General features: G+C 33.5%; 1 protein-coding gene and 1 non-coding gene across 2 annotated transcripts in view; both read left to right on the top strand.

Annotated features, from left to right (window-relative positions):
- The window catches only part of LOC118200447 (protein tolkin-like), a 584765-nt gene that overhangs the window by 228061 nt on the left and 332327 nt on the right, over nt 1-24377 (top strand). The window contains exon 3 of the mRNA XM_085819846.1: nt 7362-7551. Coding sequence (XP_085675972.1) covers nt 7362-7551 — 190 coding nt within the window. The remainder of the gene's footprint in view (nt 1-7361; nt 7552-24377) is intronic.
- On the top strand, nt 22113-22185 carry TRNAK-CUU (transfer RNA lysine (anticodon CUU)). The gene has a single exon. It is a non-coding gene; the product is annotated as a tRNA-Lys (tRNA).

The raw sequence follows: 24377 nt of genomic DNA on the forward strand, positions 1-24377 counted from the left end.
ATACTCTGATTAAATTTCTACTATTAGCTCACACTCTCCCTATATCTTGTTCAAATTTTCAATCGTTAATAAAATACTTGTTAGTCATACATTCAAGCTCAAATAAATTTTTTAAACTTGTAGTCGATGTAACTTGATGTTAATATAGTTTTTTCACATATTAATTTTTTTTTTTTTTTAATTTTCAATTTAAAAATTGTTTTTAGTCCAAAGGGATTTGAATCCCGAAGGACTATTAGTTTCGTTTTGGCATTTTGCGTCGGACTCATAAATGTCGGTTCACTTTTCAAACTGTTGCCACAAAATGTTAGAGTCCTGCATTATATTTGAAGAAATTAAATAATGAAAAATCTGCATAAATGTATGTATATTTCTCGTATTGTGATAAAACAACGGTACATAGAGTCATCGAATTTTGAATAACGTAATCCTCCAACGAATATGAGCATGTGGAAGACCAAATTTGAAATTTGAAATTTGTTTTATGATCGATTTCCTATTTTTTAAAACTTTGACGAATTTTTGATTAACAAACTCAAGGATTTCAAAGCGAGCAATGGCAACGTTGTGCAGAAAAAACATTTTTATCTCCAGCGCGTGAGTCTCTGTATCGGAAATTCTAAAGATATGCTCGTTTTAAAACTATTTTGCGATATTGCTGTTGCACTGAATCTTATGGTTTAAGTGCGAGGAACATAATATTTAATAAAGAAAGGTAACACACAAAATGTTAAAAAACGCCCCTTTGGACGTAATTTAAAATCTGAAACATTTCAGATTTTTTTTTTTTTTCTCATTTAAAAAAAATTTCTTATGTTGACCTTAGTAGGAATTAAGTATTATAATTTTTTATATTACTTGTTTTTAGTGTAATATGCGAATATATTACCAAGAATATTATAATATCATTAACTACACAAATGTACCATCATTAATTGCATAATATATGCAGTAATAATTCTACATAATGCAAGCAATAATGTTAATTAAAATTGCGAATACTCCACTTCAAGTCATTGAGACATACATTCTTGTACATGTTAAATGTAATTTTTAATTCTTGTATATATAAATTTTCAAAACAATATAGTACAGAATCCCCGCTTTCTGTTGCATAGCAAAACAGACCATTGGTTAAAAAAAATTCTTAAAATTTCAATTGAAAAAAAAATGAATTTGTGTAATTAGTCATAATATATTCAAGTGTTATAAACGCCGATCAAATGAATTTTGTGAAACATTCTGCTTGGCCGAAATTTCGCCCTCAATAAATTTAATTCTATGTCTGCATATCAAGTTCTAATTAAATTTCAAACAATTAATGTTTAAAGCTTGGCAATCGCTGAATTTTAACGCGAGAAAGACCTAATTCGAATTCATACCGCTGAATTCTCATTAAGTTGTGGTCGTAGATGACCATCCAATGAATTACAAGATACTTCAAGTTTTGATACAATAATCTTGGTAACAGTGTTAGAATAATAATTATTATAGATATAATTCTTATTCATAGCTTTGCATAGATTTAAGTCTGGAGAAATTTAATGAGCATCATAAGGATATAATACGCACATCATTCACTTCCACTTTAGAAAACGAATATGACTTGAAATGAATTTAAGTAAAATACAATGAGTTTAAATAAATTACAATGCGTTTAAATAAATTACAGTGAGTTTAAATAAATTACATGACTAGTTTAAGTAAAAACACAGTAAACGTTCATTATCTTCGATCTACTAAATTCAAGTTATTGGATAATAATAATAAAATAGAAAAAGTATAAGAACAAACCTTTTACTTAAAATTTAACATATAATAAATTTTAAATGCCGTTTTATGTTCTATAGTTTCATTCTCTTTAGCATCCACTAAATTAACACTCTGTGTGTAAACTTAAGCGAGTTATTGCGTGTTTAAATAAACAACAGAAATGTAAGAAGGATGTAAAATACCCTTTTATGAAGAATATAGAGTTGAATAGGTTGACCAAAGATAGCTGAATATGTATAGTTGAACAGAAGGCACTTCTTATGCTTACAAAACCAACCACCATTTATGGAGTACCTCAAAAATAAGGGATTTCAAATCAAACTAAGTTAAATCTTACGATATCCCAAAGGTTACACAGAAATTATTAACGCACAAATTGGTTCAAACCTACACCGGCGTGAAAAGCACTATTGGCAAAAATAAAGCAACACCAAAGGTTGACTACTATCGTAGAATATCAACTATTAACATGGCGTTCAGCTGGCAGAACACGCTCTGTCTAAGCAATCTAAAATCTCCCTATAAATACTATATCTTTCTACCTCATTTAAATGCCCGCGAACTAAAATTTTCATTCTGGTAGTAAAACAGAAAGCGAGAAATGACAGTATAGATATTGAACACAAAATAACTGGTTAATTTAAGTAAATAAATATTTTACAATGTATTTTGGGCTGGCCAGTTGAAATCGTGACAACAACGATGCTAAATTATTTCTTTAAAGAAGATACGGAATAGCCAATATAATGCATGTTACGAGAGAGAAATTGGTTCTTGACATTAAGCAGCTAGGAACGACAATGGGCGGTTGTGTAGTTTAAAGCAAAACATTGGTTTCAGACGGAGGCAGGTGTTTTTGATGAGTATGCTGCTTGAATGACGTTTCAACTGCAGAATTCTTCGTCAAGCGAATGATGATGGCCGTTATATGCCTTCTGGCTGTACGCAGCACGTTTATAGAAAACTTCTCGTCCTGTATGGAGAAAATCGCATTTTACGAAAAACTTTTCTTAAGTGGAACATACATTAGGTTGTGAAACGTCATTACACGATGTAAGAATCATTTAGTCATTGGATCCAAACTGAGAAAGCTAGTACAATGCGTGAAGATGGATCTTAGAGTGATGATGCATTTCTTAGAACAGAAATTCATAACATAATGAGGATAATATATGCACATGAAAGTATCAATTGGTGGATTGGTGGATGCTCAAAAATATCAGCCAAATGGTTTTGCATTGCTGTTTATTAGACTGAGACAGTCTTTCTCAGTAAATTGTATTGAAAGGACATATGACCATCTGTTTTTGATTACTACGAATTTCGCAGTTGAAACGCCATTTTGATGCAACACTCTCCTCCAACGTTCTTGCCACAGTAATATTGTGTATGGTCTATAATCATTGCCTGTTGTCATAAACTTGTTTCTCTTCCGCGTTACTCGTTAAAAACAAGGTACATTTTAGAATGTTTGGTTATTCTGTATTCTTGTTCTTTGAAACTTTTACAGTTCTCAAGCCTCTTCATATGACCAAACCAAACAGAATGATTAACCATAATATTCAAAATGCGAAAAGAAGAATGAACATTTACTTTCCAAAAGTTTTGAAGGATAGTGATGCTTTCACCTGCTAACAAGTTCTTGTTTAAACTTCTCTTTTCATCACTGCGCATTCAACTCAGTTTTGTTCATAAGATGCAAATTTATTCTGCATTTTAGAATATGTAGCGGCGTCTAAGAGGCATAAAGTGGTTCAAAGATAGAATATTTCCGAATACCTTTGCGAAATAAAACAGGCGTTTTCTAAGCCACATTTAAACTCATAAAATATCCGGTTTATGTGCCATTCGTACTTTTTGTAATACATATGTTAAATCTGTGAGTGGTATAAGGGGAGGAATTCCTTAGTTTTTGCATATTTTTATGTTTTAAGAAGTTTTTTTTATGCTAATATTTATTATTATAATTTCAAATGACTCATCACAGTTCAAACACAATTTGTGCGCACTTTTAAACAATTCAGAAAAGAAGTATCTGCTAATAGTTTACAAACATATAACAAAAGCATTTTGTAACTGTCATTTTGTAACTGTTTATAAATACTTAAAAGATTTTTGTGTTCTTCATACCTTTTATCTATATAAATAGCTGAAGAAAATTTGCAAGATTTTATAAAATGTTTAGAAGCAATGTTTATAAATTTTATTATCACGAACGTTTATAAATTTTAGCGATGTTTATAAATAGAAGCGGTGTTTATAAATTTTACAATTTTTGTAAGCACATCTTGATGTGCTTACGAAAGTTTAAAGGCGGCTGTTCATAGTTTTAGCATTAGAGTACTTAAAAATTATTTAAACATTTCGTATATACATGGAGCTGAAATAAAACGTTAAACTATTTACAAATACTTAGAAATAAATTTCCATATATCTTTTAGGAATGAGTTAAAAATACTATTATTTTTAAGCAAATTAGAAGTATTATTTGAGCATTACGATTGAACGTTTACATACTAAAAGGTGCAGAGCGCTAAAACGAAACTATGAACAACTTTGAAACATTTTTCCTAAATATTGTCTTGCAATTTATTGGTACGATTTTCGAAATGATTACAATCGAAGAAAACGTTCTGCAGTTCTTAGCATATTATTTACAATGCATTACTTAGCGTATAATTTATGCGTTAATAAAACGTTCTTTGTCTGTATATATTTATAAATGATATTTAAATAAAAATAAAACATTATAAATCATAACTAGTTAAAAATAAGACATTGTAAGTTAATTAAAATTAAAGCATTTTAAATCATGACATTATAAATCATAATTAAATAAAAATAATGCATATAATTTATAAACTGTCTAACTTCAGAAATCAAAAATTGAAAAATTGGCTTTCGAAACGCATACTCTGTGTAGAATGCTTATAACATGGATATGGAATAGGTAATTATTTCTTATTTGTTCAGTTTTGGGTTTTACGTATGTTCAGTTTTATTCCATGTCTCTACATCTATCACTATAGCTCGTTTTTCACTGCATTAGCTGTCACTAATTTTCATAATATTTATATGAATAATAACACAGATATATAGCACAGGTAAATAACTATATAACTTTAGAGTAAAGGTTTATCATCTTACGTATTAAAATAACGGTATTAAGTTGCAGTTGCAAATACTTTTTACTATCTACTAATTGCTGGGTTTCTGTATCTAAATTTAACAGAAATTTGAATTTCTGGCTCTGAAAGTGTTCAACTAAAGTTAGTTAAAGAAAGGTACAAATACAAAGTATAGAAACTTCAAATTTCGACAAATAATCTCACGCATTTTAGTACTAGAAATAGAGGTAAATGTCAGGGAAGGGTGTATAAGAGGCTACATAGAAAACATTCAAGGGTGTGTCTGTGCAAGAGAGGACGGTCTAGAAGCAATTCCAAATTGCAAAGGATATTGCAGATGTTACAATATCCTCAGATAAAATGAAAAGCGACAACTGCCTTGCTTCTAGATAACGAATGGTAGGTTGATAATTGGTCCAGATGCTCTGGATAAGTGCTAAGTTGAGCATTGCATGTCTTAATCGAAATCATCTCTTGTTGAGAAGTCTTATAGTTATTCACAGTTCACTGACGAGCAAGAAAGAATGTAAATAGTGGCATTAACAAATCCAGTTGGTAGTATGCATGTGCATTTTTTTTGGCTAGGACATTTCAACGTTGTTATCATGAATTTCACAAGAAAAAACAAAATCCATTGGAATGCAATTTTCATGTGCTCTTAGGAGAAGCGACGCAGGGAAGCTCAGGCTCCCAAATAGTTGCTGTAAGCTGATGTACAATAACTTCCCTATAACCAGAAAGTACTTTTGTTCAAGTTATCGTGCTTGTCCTGTAAATGCATGGGCCACAAAATTCAATAGCACATATATAGCTTGCTTTTCTGTTCCTTAACCTTATTCTCGCCGCCCAACCGGTATAGTGGTTAACGTCGCTGACTGCTGTGCCGAAGGGCCCGGGTTCGAAACCTAGAGAAGGCATACTTGTAAATGTATAGCGTCGGCGTGGACACTAAATATGCGGCGAACCGAAATTCCTCTCGTGTGGTTTGGTGGAAGGAGAGAGGGTTGAAGACCCTCAGACCTGTCCCCCCGGTGCGTTCCGTGAAAATTGGGGCGGAAATAAATCGCACTGTCACTGTCACCTGAACGGTGCTCAAGGCGGTTGCCAACAGTAAGCGTGTTCTAGCGTTCCTTGCCACAAAGAATTTCGTCGGCTTGGGCAGACTGCACGCCACGGAGCAGGCTTCCGTCCTGGAAATCCATGCGGAATGATGCCTGTTCGGTGGAAGAATCTCAGGGTAGGACCGACAGACGTAAATTTATTCGTTCTCACTGAAGATTTTCATGGAAAGGGTACGTTATTGTTGCTTAGTCACCTTGCATATGAATACTACGATTATTCGTGAGGGGGAACTACTCTAGACAATAATATGCCTTCGTGTTTGAATCACTAAATGAGTCTACAGTCATAGTAAAAGTAGAAGTGGAGAGTTCAAAGTTCTAGGAAAATACCTTTGTGGATATTTGCGTAGAATTATTCCTGAGAATAATGCACAATGATCAGACGTTACTAAACCGTTATGCTATTATGCATAGCTATCACATAACTTGGTTACTGCACATATACTATACACAGTATCAATCGCCTTTCCATGGAAATACATGGCACAGTTATTAACAAGGTTTGGGCAGAACAACAACATCAGTCTCTGCTGGCTCGCTGTCTCCTTGTCGAGATTTATTTTGCTAAGTGGCCCTTCGAATTATTTCAACGCCATTTACTAATCTTTCAAAGATGATGTAACCCATGTCCTTTCAATATAATCTGTAAATGTTTAGATTATTACTTTCATTGCATCAAATTATTATTTAATTCATCATGCAGTATGCTAGCAAAATGATAACAATTAAGGATATCTGAAAATTTAAATGAACTTGCAAAACACGCAAATTCCTGGCGAAGTTCGCGCAGTTGTATACATTACGAAAACATTCCGCATGAGCATATTAGGTATTACTGCTGTAAGTACGGATTTGTGAACATGGTTTAAGAATATTAGAGTAATAATTTCTTAGTCCCTAGCAAAGGAAACAATGGTTCCTTGCAAAGAATCTTCATAGAGGTTGGACCACTTTATATCTTAAAACAGCTGCCATAATTTGGTATGATTTTAATAAATATGCGTGACTCTAATATTTTTATAACAACGTATATGTGGGAATACTTTGTTCAAAACTCTTTTAGCAATCAAATGTTCCGCACGTGTTTTTATATCCCAGTAATATCTGAATATTTTTACTGCCTGTCAGGTTATGATGCTTCTTCCAGTCCCCACTCGTGGTAATAATGTCGACTTTGGGAAACTATGATATACATTTACAAAGAGTAATCTCACGTAATTACTTTTCGTGAACATAAATAGTGTAATAGCAATTTCATGACAGTAAACTCTTTTCTCTAATTTAAATTTCTTTGAACTAAAACGTTAAGATATTTATTTTGTTTATATTCGTTTTACAGATGGCTTTGTGGGAGACATAGCATTGAGTCGGTTAGAAAATGAACAGTACGAGAGAGAGTTAGAAGAAGAAGAAAAAGATAAACAAGCTCAGCTTGCGAAGAGTTTAGCAGCAAACACCAAAAATGTCACGGAAACAATTATCAAAAGGAGACACTGGGCAGGAAAGAATGCATCCAGAAAAAAATTCAGGTATGTTAAATATTCAGTAATTTTTCTGAAATCGATGTGTTATTTCATCATTTTTAAATGATCTAAATAAATTGAGATATATCTATATTAATGTCCTGTAGTACTATGTGTATCTATATTAATGTAGTCCTGTATTTTTATCTAATGATCTGTACTATTTATGTTAATCATATGTATATTAATGAGCTCTTACTGTATGGATATTTCTCACACTGTGTGAACATAGAACATAGACAGCTAAACATTGAAATATATTCATTGAAACAGAGATAGCTAAACATGTAAAGTATTTTATGTTATTAAATCAATTATTACAATTTAAATCTTTACTATAACTTATCCTTTCCATATATCCTCACCGGGATGCAAATTAGATGGTAGAGTATTAAAAAGCCAAGAGTTTTGAAAGTTTTAGATAAAGAGCTTATGGTAGCAGCATTTAAAGCTTTATTCTCTACCATTTGGCTCTGCGTGATAATATTACAGCTTTAGCCATTTTGTTACCGACATTAGAAAACGCTTTTTAAATTTTAAGCCGGCATAAGAAGGCCAATTTATGTAGTCTCCGACTATGATACTCTTAATTTGAAATTTTGACTTAAATATTCGCAAGTGGCAGAGTATTTTCGTACGCACACGTTATGCTTTTTATTCATTTCAAAATCTAATAAAAAAGGTTATTTTTAAAATCTTCTTAAAACGTTGATGTATATTTCAGACGGAGCGATAATTCGTTTTTCTATCTAATAAGGTTAGAATAAAACTTAATTGGCGCTTAACTTTCTAGAACCATGCCCAGAGACGGCGCAAATGTCAGCCTGAGTCTCCAAAGACTCTAAGTTTCTGCAGCAAAAGGAAACTTTATAGAAATGTTTGGGTGTATTTATGATACCACTAGTCAGAGTATCTTCATCGGTTGAAATTATTCGAACAACGAGAAAACCCCTTCACCAGTCATGCACTCATGCTCTTTTAAAAACCTTGAACCGGTCAGACGTTCTTAGATGAGAGAGATGTTAACCTACAGACGGATTTTAAAATCTTGAATAAATATGAGACAGAATATGAGAAATAAATATGAATTTAATAAATATGAGACATAATATGAGAAATAAATATGAATTGAATAAATATGAGACAGAACATCACCGTTAGTCAAAATTCTAATGATGAATCGCCCAGTATAACTCTTATAGACCACTTGCTTCCATATGTTATTAACCAGGACCACAGCTCACAAGTTCAAACATATATTTATTTAATTTAGAAGTCAAACAACAAAAATCAGTGTTATATTTTCAAATTTTCACAATAAAAAAGGAATACATCTGGTTTAATCGGCCTTTGCGGTGAGAATGCATCTCCAATGGGAACTTATATTTATGTTACAGGGGAGGTAAATCATAAAAGTACCTATGCAGTCAGTTCATTGCTGGAATTCGAAACCAGGTGGAATTGTCGGTTTTCAGCTGTCTGATCTACTCGGCCATTCACGGTCTAAAGATCTTTTGAAATATTCAATGTAATTGCACGTCTGCAGATCGCTAAGATTATGGATTTTTCTCAATGCATTTTGTCTGTGTGGTCAAACGGTGTGTGAATTCCGATCTAATGAACACAATGGCTATCTAAACAGGAATGATCATTTTATACACAATGAATTTTAGTGGCAGCAAGCTGTTTGATACGTCGTTCGATATGGGATGGTGTTTTATCTCGGCGGTTAAATAAAGATGTTCATTTAAAACGAACGTAAGTCACTGAGTTCTTTGTAAAGGACTATAATTAACTTGCAAACCGCCGATCCGATTTCATATTCTTCAAAGAAAAATGGGCCAGTGTGAATGTCAGTTTGATTTTTGTTGTTTGACTTCTAAATTAATACTTGTTCGGCGTGTTATTGTATCTTAATATAATTATTTGCCAGTAAGTTATGACAATGGCAAAGTCTTTACGATATAGCTGGACTTGACATACCGTTGGGCTTTTTCTTGATTCTTTAGGAAGGCAATGATGCTTCTAGTAAAATATTCCCCTTTGGGTGTCTAATTTTGAGCAACATTCTCGATGAGTAAGTAGCCTAAATGGCAGCAGAGGCCGATCTTTAGTGATGTTTCTAATGATCCCTTCTCCCTCTTGAAGGTCTAATACTGGACAACATTCTCGGTGAGTAAATAGCTAAATACGTATAAATAAGTTTGACCATTACTGATGAATTCTTAAAGAGCAAATATCCGGCCATTTTATAAACTTGAACAGTAGAGCGGTTAGAGGCGAAAGCTTACTACTAGGCCAAAACCAAAGATGTGGGTTCTATTCCTACCAAAGACTTGACTTCCTTTCTCCTTCTCTCCCTCTTTCTTTCTTCGGGGGTATAATCAAGGGATTAACATTGCAGAGGAATTATCGATGGCCATTTCGAATGAATGATTTGATTATTAGACTGTCCAATAGGTATCGTGGTTAACGATGCTGTATGTTGTACCGTTGGTCTCGGGTTTGAATCCTGTAAAAAGCTTGGAGTTTTAAAATTTTATAGCGGTTTAGCGGCATGGAGACATTCAAAATAGTGGTCAACGGAATGTTGGTGGTAGGAAAAAAGGGATTTTTAATTCTCGAATCTATTCGCCGGATGATTCTCCTGCAAAACTGGGACGGAGCTGGGAAAATTCGTACTGTCACTCATGAGGTTTCTATGGCATTCGCTAAAGACACACACCCCTACATTCCTTTACGTTATAAAATTCACTGACTTTATCTAATGTTACTGTCAGACAGGTTAGATAAATCGCAACACACAGCGAGAACGGAGTATGAAAATTCCTATTTATATTTAAACTTCCTTCCTACTACCGAATCGTAGACTTTTTAAAATGTAATATTCCCATTAGGCGTTAATTATTTTTAAATTCCCGTGTTAGCTCTTTCATTATGACTTTGTGAGGCGTAACATTTCTAAATTTCGTAGCTTTTTTCCTTGCTCTTCTTAGCTTTATGCTGAATTTGATTATTATCATTCTGAAATAACAATGTTTCAAGTAAAATGATAAGTAGTACCAAGTAAGACAGCATGTACTGTAAATTAAACGGAAAAAGGTGAAAAAAAATCTTTCGTAACTCTGCTATGCTGGAATAAAACCATAGATTTCAGTTTTCGGACACAAATATTACTCCCACGAATTCGCTTCTCAAATTAGATTTCTTTGAAGGCACTAAAATTTTCTATTTAGCAATATCAAGAATGATGCAATTTCTACTCCCTTCCTATCCTAACGCCGACTTTCTTCTTTTGAAAAAAATTTTTCACGTCAAGTACTACAACTTCTACTGTACCGTTGTAACAGTAACGCGTTGATAAAGTTGGCAAGTCTTTTTGAATGAAACTGCGATCAATGACAAACTTTTCCTTGGTTCTGCTGATTACTACGTTGAACTTCTTCATTTGTTTACTAGTAAACTGCACGAAGTCATTTTCCTGAAATGAAAATGACAGCTACTTGGTCTAAATCATAGTACCGTAAATGAAAATGATTAATGAACATTGAATAACTTATTGCTGAACTAATGTAATTTATTTTGATTAATCATTTTCCAATAGCAATAGTAATGATATGCCGTACGGTGAATTCGCATTTTCAAAAGTCTCCAATTGAAAATCACATGTTCACAGACACTATAGCCTTGGCTTAAATGAAATTATGTCCCTTTATTATGGCTTTCACATTTCGGAGCCTTCAGAAACTGACAAAGATATTTTTGCAGTCAAATTATCTCGAAAGACGTCCTTAGTACTTACATTTTTAATATTTTTGTTTCCATATAATAATGTTGGTTTTAAATTTTAAGCCTTTTATTGAATTTTTTATTCGCTTTCCTTTTTGCTAATCTAAAAATTTTACATTAATGTCAGGGACGAACTTATTTAATTTCTTTAACTATAATATAGGGTGGCAAATATTTGGTGGCAACAATTTGAGACGTGAAACAACGCTTATAGTGAATCGACGCAAAATACCAAAACGAAATTAATAGTCCTTCTAGGCAAACTGCCCCTTTGGACAAAAAAAAAATCTGAAATTTTTCAGATTTTAAATTACGTCCAAAGGGGCGTTTTTTTAACGTTTTGAGTGTTACCTTTATTTATTAAATATCATGTTCTTTGCACTTAAACCATAAAATTCAGTTCAAGAGCAATATCGCAAAATAATGTTAAATTAAGCATATCTTTAGAATTTCCGATATACACAGTCTCGCGAGCTGGAGATAAAAGTTTTTTTTTTTTTTTTCTATATAACGTTGCCATTTCTCGCTTTTAAAGCATTGAGTTTGTAAATCAAAAATTCGTTAAAGTTTTACAAAATATAAAATCTATAATAAAACAAATTCCAAATTTGGGATTTCAGATGCCCATATTCGCAGTAGGATTTCGTCATTCAAAATTCGATGGCTCTATGTACCATTGTTTTATCACAATGCGAGAAATAGACAATTATTTATGCAGATTTTTCATTATTTAATTTCTTCAAATATAATGCAGGACTCTAACATTTTGTGGCAACAGTTTGAAAAGTGAATCGACGTTTATGAGTCCGACGCAAAATGCCAAAACGAAAGCAATAGTCCTTCGGGACTGAAATCCCTTTGGACTAAAAAAAAAAAAAAAAAAAAAAAAAAAAAATTTTGCATTCGTTAGAGAATACTTTTTGTTATAAACACAACGCCCACGTCCTTCCACAAGCATAAGGGAATAAAAACAAGTAAACATTAATCTTAAAGAAAAAAAAAAAAAATCTGAAATGTTTCAGATTTTAAATTACGTCCAAAGGGGCGTTTTTTAACATTTTGTGTGTTACCTTTCTTTATTACATATCATGTTCCTCGCACTTAAACCATAAGATCCAGTGCAACAGCAATATCGCAAAATAGTTTTAAAACGAGGATATCTTTAGAATTTCCGATACAGAGACTCACGCGCTGGAGATAAAAATGTTTTTTCTGCACAACGTTGCCATTGCTCGCTTTGAAATCCTTGAGTTTGTTAATCAAAAATTCGTCAAAGTTTTAAAAAATAGGAAATCGATCATAAAACAAATTTCAAATTTCAAATTTGGTCTTCCACATGCTCATATTCGTTGGAGGATTACGTTATTCAAAATTCGATGACTCTATGTACCGTTGTTTTATCACAATACGAGAAATATACATACATTTATGCAGATTTTTCATTATTTAATTTCTTCAAATATAATGCAGGACTCTAACATTTTGTGGCAACAGTTTGAAAAGTGAACCGACATTTATCCGTCCGACGCAAAATGCCAAAACGAAACTAATAGTCCTTCGGGATTCAAATCCCTTTGGACTAAAAATTATTGTACAGTTCTATATTTCTTGTTCTAATGGGCTGATTGACGAAATTCAAATTGCGTTTCTCATGTTTCGAAAGCGTGAGATTTTCTGAAATGACATGCCAATTCGATTCTACGATTTAAATTATGCCTAAATACTAAATTTTGTAAAATTTGGCGCAAAATTTGCGGAAAATTCAAACATTTATCTTGGCGCATTTTTTTTTCAATTTGCTCTAAGAATAATTCAATTGGCGAAGTTCTTAATATATAGTAAACTACTTTCTCTTCCATTTTTACTTTGTGCATGACCGGAAAAAAGTCACTTCGTTCCTACTTTCATATAATTTTACCAAATTGCCTAAACCATATTTGATGTTATTATCGCTTTCAACAAATATGCCAAATTTCAAAACGCGCCAATATGTAAATTCACGTATATCTGCGAAAATTTTCAATAAAATCTCTACTTTAAGAACTACATCTACTTTAAGATGATGGTAAAAATTTTATTGGTTATAATTAATTTTTTTTCCGAAAAACTAATAGCAATTTCTTAAAGATATAAAATTTAAAAATGGGCGAATTTTATTTGGAATGAAACTAAATTTCGAAATGTGAAAGGAAGAACCAAATAAGTTTATTAAAAAAAGAGAGATTGATAAATATATACCGAATTCAATTAACACTGAGGAGCTAAAATTGTCAGAACTAATTTTTTAAAAACTACTCGTGTGATTTTTACAGAACTTGGCAGTTAGGCATAATTTTAGTGGTAAGATCGAAATATGAGAAATATTTGGTATGGTATGTCAGAAAAAGTCCGATTTTGTGTCAAAATACCTATATATCAGAACAATACTATATATAAATCTAATACACATTCTAATTCGTGCTTCTGAGACATGAAAACCGCAAGCTAAATTTCGGCAATCGGCGCAGTAGAATGGGAGATACAGAACTGTCACCCTTTTTTTTTTCGCAGTGTACTTGCAACTGGGAATATGAGAAGCCAACAATACATTGATGTAGTTTTACTGCCTCATGTTCGTTAGAACTGTCCTCCCCTTTTTTTGAGCAATGTACAATAGTTCTGAAATAAAAAATAATTTATATTTTAAACGATTTTACAAGGTAACCAAAATCGTTTTTTCCGTTTTGGACAGTCAGAAGGAAAAAGTCATAAAACAAATAATAATCACTACTAATCTTCAAAGTAATCAATATTGGCATCCAGTGCCTTTTGCCACCGAGTGGCTAGCTGTGGGATGCCATCGTGCTAAACTCAGGAGTCTTGGACGAAAAAAGTCCTTGAGGGCCTTTTCGAGAGCTGACCGGTTATTGAAGGATTTCCCACGAAGCTGGTTGTCCAGGAGATGGTAAAGGTGGTAGTCTGTTGGCGCGAGGTCTGCGGAGTATGGTGGATGAGGAAGTGTCTCCCAGCCCAGTCGCTGGACGGTGTTCCTGGTCTTCCGAGCCACATGCGGGCTCGCATTGTCATGGAGGAGGATTTTACCTTTACGATTAACCAATGCTGGCTCTTTATGCATCAATGCCTGATGCCCACGTTCCAACCACTGCGAGTACAGGCCTGCCGTGATGGTTTGGTCCACTGGCAGGTACTCATAGTGCACCACTTGGCGAATTGTCCACCAGATACAGAGCATGATCTTGCGTCGGTGGAGAGGTCTCGCTGTGTGAGGCACAGGGTCCCGTGGTGACAACCAATGTCTGGTATGCCTGAATGTGTCATGCTGGCCCACGTTTCATCGCTGGTGAAAACTCGATCAAATATGGATGCATTACGTTGCCAAGTAAACAATGGCAAACAGGCAGCGACACGTTGTTGTTTGTTTGCATCGAACAGTGAATGGGGTACCCACTTGCTCAGCTTGTATGCCTTTGAAGCTTGTTTTTAGCGCGTATGCATTTCAGAATTTGTCTGATCGTTTGATTTGTGCTTTGTCTGATCGTTTCATCAAATGCCTGGAAGTATGCTGCAAGTTCACCACATGTTTGGCTACTGTCACTCTCTATGGTTGCTCTTAGGATCTCATCGTCCAGCGCTTGTGGCCGACCGCTGCGTGGTGCATCACTAAGAGACACATCCCCTGACCTGAACTTCTGGAACCATTGCCTAGTGGTTCGTTCGTTAATGGCATCATCCCCAAAGGCCTGGAAATTTTAGCTACTTGATCCTGCTGCTGACGGCCCCACTTTAAAATCGTACAGCAAACAACTCCGAACGAGCGTCTTTTACGCGTCCATTTCAATCAATCGCTGTTTGAGTTTATGTTTGAAGTTCCAGTTCCAGTTGCCGCTATCGCCGCGTCTAGCTTGCTACGTATGCAAGCTGTATACTGGCTATTGTAACATAGGTGGTCCAAGGGGCGATGCAAGTAAAAAAAATGCATGAGTGCGTCTAGAGGAGGGGATAAAAATTGGTGAATATTTGAACGCGCTTTTATACACTTGGTCAATGTCCGGTCTCCTATCCTAACCACTTCATCTCCAGATCTGACGACTATTTTTATGTTGGGGTTCACTCTTGCAATGTCATATCAGAAGCGGGAAGAACGTTTTTGGTTACCTTGTAAAACATGATCTTTTTATTTCCCGGAAAACTTTGGGTAAAAAATATAAAAAAAAAAAAAAAAAAAAAAAAACCTAAAGAATTCCTACTAATTTTACTCCGAACCTTATTTAATAAATTTACGAAGATGAAACAAAAATAATGAAAATGCATATTTTATCAGTTCCACAATCACGTAACACTTTTAATAGTCAAAAGAGCCTTATATTTAAGTGAAATCGGAGCTTCAAATCTGACGGTCGCACAACAGCAGCAACGAAAGGCATAAAAACTAAACTGCGAATTTTAAAATTTTGTTTCTGCTTCTCATTTTACAATATAAAACCTAAAATTGGAAATGTTACTTGAAACTACATATACTGAATGTTACAGAGTGATCAGAGGGCTTTCCCTTAAAAGTAGCCCTCCAATCAATATGTAATATTCAATGCACTATCTTACGGGGACACTACTCTTGTATTTATGAGAGATACTGATTCTCGATTCGATTATTTATATTAATAATAATCGATTAACAGTGGGAACGCTACTTTAGTGTGCATGCTGTGTGAACGTACTGGTGCAGTCTAATTAAGCCATAGGGCCCCTTGTGGTTAGATGTGAATGCTACTCTCCACAAACAAACAATCCCTAGGTCTCGGAAATTTTCTAAAGGATTATCAGAGACTATAGGAATTTCAGAGAATCAGATATCCTGATTTTCGAGAATTTCTCGTGCTTACACCTTTGCGATAACAATTTACGTTGTTGAATGCAAAATACGTTTCGCTCATTAAACGGAAGCAACACATGTCTGAACTGATGCACACAAAATTCGTACGTAAATCTTACTAGATTACCTTGTTGCAACTTAACATATAAATCAACTTAACCATTAACGTATAACTATGTTTCACTGCGCCCTGCTCTCCGTGTCTTATTCTCTAAGCTACGTGCATTACCTTATGTAAATTCTCAAAGCTTCAGCTTAAGAACTAGAATTAAACAAGCCAGAAATGAGATTAGGACAAAATTCGTAAACTGAATTTTCTGTCTTGGGGGAGAATTTATGATTCCACTGGATGACTAGTTAACCTGCAGATCATATTAGTGCACTTTTGTGGGAATTATAATTATTTCAAACTAAATTACGATACATTGTGCTTAATTTGAATACATGTAAGCAAAATATTATAGAAAAGTCACAAGGAGAACAAATTTTGAACTGTGTTTTATGGCAATCTAACTGTAATCCTCTTCTAAGTTTATTAATTATAAACCATTGCTTTCGTTTGATGTTGTTATTTGGGGGGGGGCAGGGTTTTCGCTAAGAAAGCACAAATTGCCCAAAACTACTATGAGAACAAATTATTTTTTTGATTTTAATGTAAAATCTCTACTGGTATTTCATACCTGAATTTGTTTTCTTTCGATATATTGCCCTTGACCATATCCGGAGGAGTAAGGACAGAACACTGAAACAATGCAGAAAACCTGAAACTTTGCAGAAACTTAACAATGGTTAACTATTGCAGCGGGTATAATTGTCAAGAAGAACCTGGTGGTAGCGCCTCATTTCACAAATTCGAATTAGATATTTTTATTTTTGAATCTGAGAATTTTTGAATTTTTGAAAGTTTTTGTTTTAATATCCTTAATTGTGCTGCTTTTTAAAATTATAGGTGATTATTATAGCATAGTATTCTACAAAGGTGTTTTATTTCAATCATATTTCATAATACATCATAGTGATAAATACTTTTAACACTTTAATAATTTTTATACATTTATTCTAATGTTAAAAAATGTATTTAATTGTAATAATTAATTGTAGTATTTTATAGTGATTATATTTTTATATTTATTTCTAGTTCTGCGTAAGATTTTTTTATTTACTGTGAATTTATTTTATTAGCCCAAAGAGGCGATAGCCCAGAAAAGCGTTGTTTCCCTATAAATGTCCGTATTACTCTCCAAATTGTTGCCACCAAATATTATCTCCCTGTACTATACTTAAAGAAATTAAATAATGACCAATCTGCATGAATGCATGTATATTTCTGGTATTGTGTAAAAACGATAATACCTAGAGGCATCAAATTTTGAACAACGGAATCCTGCACTTAATTAACCTATAGCTCAACTTAATTAATTAAATTAATCTATTCCTTAAAACTTAATTAACTAAATTTACCTATCCCTCAACTCAAATTAAAAATGACATCAAGAATTGCAAATTTTAAAATTTAATATTCCGGTCACGTTTTGTCGGACGGGAGTCTTGTAAGTTTATATTTTTATAACGAGTATAAAAATTTCCCAAATATACAGGAGTCGAGAGACTGCACTGAAAGTTAAATTTCGTTATTTACCCAAAATTAATTTTTTAAAATCTGACACTGCCAGTTTACGTCATTTAAAACACTCCTGTATTTTTGCTGCACTTTATTTAATCTCCTTCCCTAGAAGTATTGTAACTTCATTAACGAATTTCTCAAGGAAAGTTAAAAATGACATCAAAAATTGCAAATTTTGAAATTAAAATCCCTAGCAGTTTAAATTACTTCTGTAACTGAAAGTAGATTATTACAACTAACGATTGCAAAAATAAAGGCCAGGTAAGGAATTTTAAGCAAAGTAAAGAGATAGGTATATGTATATACGTTTGGTACTGCCAATTGCAATAAAAAGGCGAGGTGCACCACTAGATGTTATAGCAGTTCCACAAAAGAAAATTTCAACGTTCTACGAGTAATCGTTTCTGAGCTAATGCGAGATACATATGTATGTCGGAAAGCTTCAAGCCCCTATAAACTGCTTTTGGAAAAAGCAGTCATAAATAATATTTGCTATAAAACGTCTCGTGATATTTTTTCATTAAATCTCTTTTAAATTGAAGCATAAATTAAATATGTGCTGTATAATGGATCCTTTTATCACAGTGCCTAATTAAATTTAATGCAGAGAATTGAAGATGCTGCTTCGTAAAATGGATAAAAATTAAGTTTATTTCCAAGGTACATATTTATTATTCAGAGCAATGAAAATATTTTAGAATTCTTGAATGAAAAATCTGTAATTTAATTAAACTTCACTTAGAAAGAGATTAGCGCAAAAGTAAAATATAACAGCTGGTGACACTACTTTAAATTTTCGTTTTGAGGCAGGTGAATATGATTAGGTTTAGCTAACTCGGTTCCTTACCACAATATCAGAACACTCTTCAGCTTCGTAATTAATTGTTTTGAAAATCTCGTGTAATTTGCTTTAGTAACGACTAAACGTTCGCGCAAAGTATACATTTTTCAATACAGAGTTAGGATTACTTTTATAGTTTTCTAAAAGATTCTGTCAAGATCTTCTGCTTTTAACACTGTTTCTGGAGGATATTGTTTCCAATTTTTACTTCCTCGTACGAAGTAAACGAACTACTGTAATCGCGAAAATTTTCCGGTATCATGTTTTAAAGAAAATATCCATTTTGACTGTACCCGAATCCTTCGTACATAAACCATAAAATTCAATTCAGCAACAATATCACAAAATAATTTTAAAAGAGCATATCTTATAATTATCGATACACAGTCTCTCTCGCGCTCTTGAGATAAAAATGTTTTTTTTCGTACAGTGTTGCCACTGCTCGCTTTGAAATCGCTGAGTTTATTAATCAAAAATTAAAATTCGTTAAACGTTTATAAAATATGAAATAGTTAACAAAACAAATTCGAAATTTCAGCTTCCAAATGCCCATATTAGAGTCTAAGACTACGTTATTCAAAATCTGATGTCTCTAGGTACCGTTGTTTTATCACAATGCGAGAAATATACATACATTCATGCAGATTCTTCATTACTGAATTTCTTTAAATATAATGCAGGGCTATAATATTCGGTGGCAACAATTTGAAAAGTAAAATGCCGTTTATAATGAACGAACGCAAAATGTCAAAAGGAAATTAATAGCACTTCTGAGAAAATTTACCCTTTGGACTAATAATAAATTCTCTATCTTGAAATTTTTTAATGAAATTTATATCATATTGTAAATAAATTAACTCCATTTATTGATTTGTTATTCACCGATTTAGGTGTTTAATTATTTTTTATAACTATATTATTTTCTTCTCACAATTAATTTTTGAATGCTGTAGATCTTTAACAAAGAATAAATCTGCTTGGAATTAAGGAATTAAAGCAATTATTCAATGTTTAATGAAATTAAATCAATCTTTTCTTACCAGATTTACACTGAAAATGATGAGAGAAAATAACCCAAGATCCCATTTTTGATTATTTGCAAATTAAATGTTATGTAAATGAATATGATTTATAACAGTTTCAGTGCCAACAAAAAACAGAGCAATCTGGAACGTACGTAATTAAAGAATCCCAAGACGAGGCAGTAATATGAGAATGCGAACTACACTCATGTCCATAAATTAAGGATAATTCGGAGTCACGCGGAATTCGAAATCTCAAATAAATATATCACCTGTAAAATCACTACACACATCTTCAAGAATCATAAGCAAATTTCGGTGTCATCTGGAAGTAACTAGATGACACCGATGGTACGTCACAATGACGAGAGTGTGAGAGAGTGATATATAAGGAATACAGGCAAAGACGTAAAATTGTTCGCAGGTGCTTTATAAGAATTTCAGTGCAATAACCGAATAGTTATGACACAAAGGACGCATTTGGATGATTTTTTACGTGGTAGAATTATCGGCCGTCTGGAATGTGGGCGTACCCAACTGGAAGTATCAGACGAACTTGCAATAGCGCAGAGTGTCATCTCCAGGCTTTGGCAACGATTCCAAGATGATGGTAATGTGAGTAGACGTTACAGCACAGGTCACCCCAGAGTTACAACGCGGAATGAGGACCGGTATTTGGCAGTTACTGCCAAAAGAAACAGGCGGAGCACAGCCTCAGACCTGTCTCGTCAGCTCTGTTCAGCCCCTGGTACGACAATTTCAAGGCAGAACTGTACATACGCTTAGGGCAGATTGGTCTATATGCTCGTAGACCTGTCAGATGCTTTCCACTTACTGCAACTCACTGTCGCCAGCGGTTAGCCTGAAGTAGAGAGCATGATTTGTGGACACCGCAACAGTGGGCTTGTGTGATGTTTTCCGACGAGTCCAGGTTTAGCTTGCAGTCTGATTCTCGCCGGACTTTCATATGAAGAGCTCCAGATACCCGTTACCACCAAGAAGACATCATTGAACGACACTGTTACGGTGGTGTAGGAGTGCTCGTTTGGGGTGGAATTATTCTGGGTTCCAGAATTGACCTGCATGTTCAAATTGGAACCATGACAAGCCAAATCTATCGGGACGTCATTCTGGAATAACATGTATGTTTGTTTCGGGGCGCCATGGGCGCACAATTTGTGTTTATGGATGACAACGCCCGTCCTCACCGTGAAAACATCGTAAGCGAATGCCTTCCATCGGAGGATATCACCCGTATGGACTGGCCAGCATTCTCACCGGACTTGAATCCAGTAGAGCACGTGTGGGACATGCTTGGCCGGCGAGTTGCAGCCCGTCAACCTCCTCCTACATGTCTACCGGAACTTCGGAGAGCATTGCGGTTTGTGTGGTGTAATATCCCCCAAGATCAGATCGATAATTTGATACTCAGCATGCCTAGGCGTTGTACGGACTGTATTGAATCGCCTGGGAGACATACAATGTATTAATAATCATACCAACTATGTAATATTGGTTTTTTGTAAAGAGTTTTTTTTTTTTTTTTTTTGTAATTTGCTCCAGGGAGAAAAAATAACTAATTTTTTTTAATAATATCAAACATATAGCATCTTTTTTTGCTCTTTACCTTTTGTTTAATAAATACGCTTTACAAATAAGTGAAATTTGTTTTGCTTCTAACTCTTCCTTTGCCAGATTTTGCATTATCCTTAATTTATGGGCATGAGTGTAGCTCTCATTATTTAAAATACCTTCTGTATTTCTTTAAAATACCTTCTGTATGACTTCTCTCTCTCTTTCATTATAACATTTTATGCAACTCAAGAAAATTGCATAGGATGATCTTTCATCTCTTCGAAACATTATTATGTCATTATGTGAATGACGAAATGAATACGTTTCAAAAATTGAATGATTCTGTTCTTAGGAGGAAAGTAACAAAATTAACACATAAACTCAAAATAACATAATAAATGGCGTTTTCTCTTTAAACAGTGTAGAAATAAATGAAGATAGTTATTCAGATAAGTGACTCAGATTAACATCGCAACCAAAATGATGCATCATCGACATTATGGCTTAAAAAGTGACTGTTATGAAAAACAAAAACGGAATCGCTGTAAAGAGCAGTAAGGAAAATATTTTCGGAGAATATGATTTACAGACATCTTTTGAAGAAACAAAAGAAAAGGAAATAAAACATTACTGTACTTTTACGAATAAGTTGTGAAAAATAAGAAATTATATTTAAGATTTATTCAACAATTATTTGATAGCGTAATGCTTAATTTCAACAGTTTCTGACTTGCTATTTCGAAAACGTTACAGAAGCATCTGGATTTTTCCCCAGTATATGACGTTTGATCAAAGTCTCGAATGGTTGATAAGAATATGAAGAGAAGAAATGCGCATGTTAATGTCGCCCGGCTAGCTCAGTCGGTAGAGCACGAGACTCTTAATCTCGGGGTCGTGGGTTCGAGCCCCACGTTGGGCGAGGTTTTCTTTTTCCTGAACATCTGTAACAAAACGAAAATTTGGAAATATACTTGTTACGGTGAAACACCGAAATCTGGAGAATGTCGACTTTCACCGGTGAATGTCAACGTTCACATAGTCTCTTGGTGTATGTCCGAAATATTTTCCAAATACTCTTATTTCTGACTTACACCGGTCAATGTCGACATTCACGATGTACTAATGGTGAATGTTAAACATATAACAATATTATATTTTCTTCTCCGTAATTCAGTCGCGAATAAACGCACTTGAGATTTGAAATAAGAACTTAACATGAGAACCTAAAATACACAATACATTCAAAATGAGAAAGGAAAATAATAGAAGTTAAAAACTTACTTAATTATACAGTACGTTCTAAATGAGAAAATAAAATAACAGTAATAAAAAACTTACTAAATTATGTCATTCAAATCTTATTTATTGCAACAACTTAAACTATTATGGCAATTTATGACCTCTCTTTTCGACTTTCACCAGAGCTTATCTGTGATTGTCGACATACACCGGTGAGGGTCCGAATATACAAGAATGTAGTGAAATATTCGGTCTTTCACCGACGTATTTGGTGAATGTTGATATTCTCCGGTGAAAGTCGACATTCTCCAATTTCGGTCTTTCACGGTAACATACTCACTCAAATCTGTTATTATCTAGTAAGTATAATTAAAATAATAACGCTTGCCAAAATCTAATCCATGTTTTCAAAATAATTTAATTTGCATATTTAATTACACGATGCAGACGCTGTAACTCATTCGATGCTGATTAGAAAACATTAGAAATCTGATTTGTGTTTCACTCGGAATCAGCCGAAGAGGTTCAAATTAGGTTAACAGCTTAATGACCGAATTTATATTAAAAATTGTGCCGAAAATCCCTGCATTTTTTAGAACATTTTTATTACCTACAGATGTAGCTCACTAGATGTAGCTTAAGGCAGAAAAAAAATTTTTTTCTATGAAAAAGCAAGATATTTATTATGATTCATGACATTATCCGAGTTAACTCGGGCTTCGATGAAGCAGCCCCCCCCCGAAAAAAAAAAACATCTAGCCAAAAGTAATTCAAAAATTGTAGTCAAAGTAGTAATAGGTAATAAGAGCTAAAGTAAAAATCAAGTAAATACATTTTACGATCCATAAATGTCCAGTGACAGTATGCTACTGTCTGAAACATGGTGTAACACATAGTGGCACATCACAATCTGCAAGAGCGTAATAATCTGGTAATCTGCATCGACTAACAAAACAAATTTGCACAAGAGAAAATTTGGTGTAGCACCAGGGTGCCTGGGTCTAAAACCCTAACCCCTAATCGAAAAACTGAATTTATAGTTCATTTATAATGCGGCCACGTCACCGACTGCAGCTGGGATTGAAGTTGGGTAGTGGTATTTGTTATCTGATCTACTGTGGGCCTCGAACGAAAATAAAGTACCATTCTTCGTTACTTTAACTCTTTAGCTTCCAGATAATTTTTTTTTTTTTTTTTTTTTTTGTGAGCGGTATAATGTTACAAATAGTCTGGATATTTCAGAACTATTGTTTTTTACATGTGCACTAAAAATCAGAATTAAAATTCTTTAAGTTCATTGTTCTACATCATAAAATAAATCTTAAATTAGAAATGCTTAGTTAAAAGATTAAAAATTTTAAATATTTCTGCACTCTGAACCCTCCTTCAAGCATCAAATTTCTTGCTGTCGTATGCAATCGTAAAATTATTGTAAACTAATACTGGAACACGGTGTAGATGAAGCCATTCTAAAATTGTTTTATTGGTTAAAATTTCGATATATAAGTATTTTTATCATATAAATGGCAACAATATTTTTGACATATCGGACTTAACGAGGACATTTAGCCGAAACTGTTAAAACTAAAAGATAAAAAATTTTCACATGTTAATTACTTCCAAATATAAAGTGAAAAAAGTGATAAAAGCATAAGCATTAAAGTTTTTCTTCAAACATATAGGTGTTCATACATATATGCATGTATATGAGTGCACATCAAAGTCCTTCTATGCATAATTTATCTGAAAAACTGAAGGATTTATTGAAAAAAAAAAGTAATTTTGTGTAACATTAAATCGGTTTACTGCCTGAGTATCTTCTCTTTTCTTTCTAAAATCCATTAAATTTGACATGTTTCAGTGCAATCCTTG

The sequence above is a fragment of the Stegodyphus dumicola genome, chromosome 7, assembly GCF_044657685.1.
Source record: "Stegodyphus dumicola isolate Sdum_Otavi_A_Nest chromosome 7, ASM4465768v1".
Lineage (NCBI taxonomy): Eukaryota > Metazoa > Arthropoda > Arachnida > Araneae > Eresidae > Stegodyphus > Stegodyphus dumicola.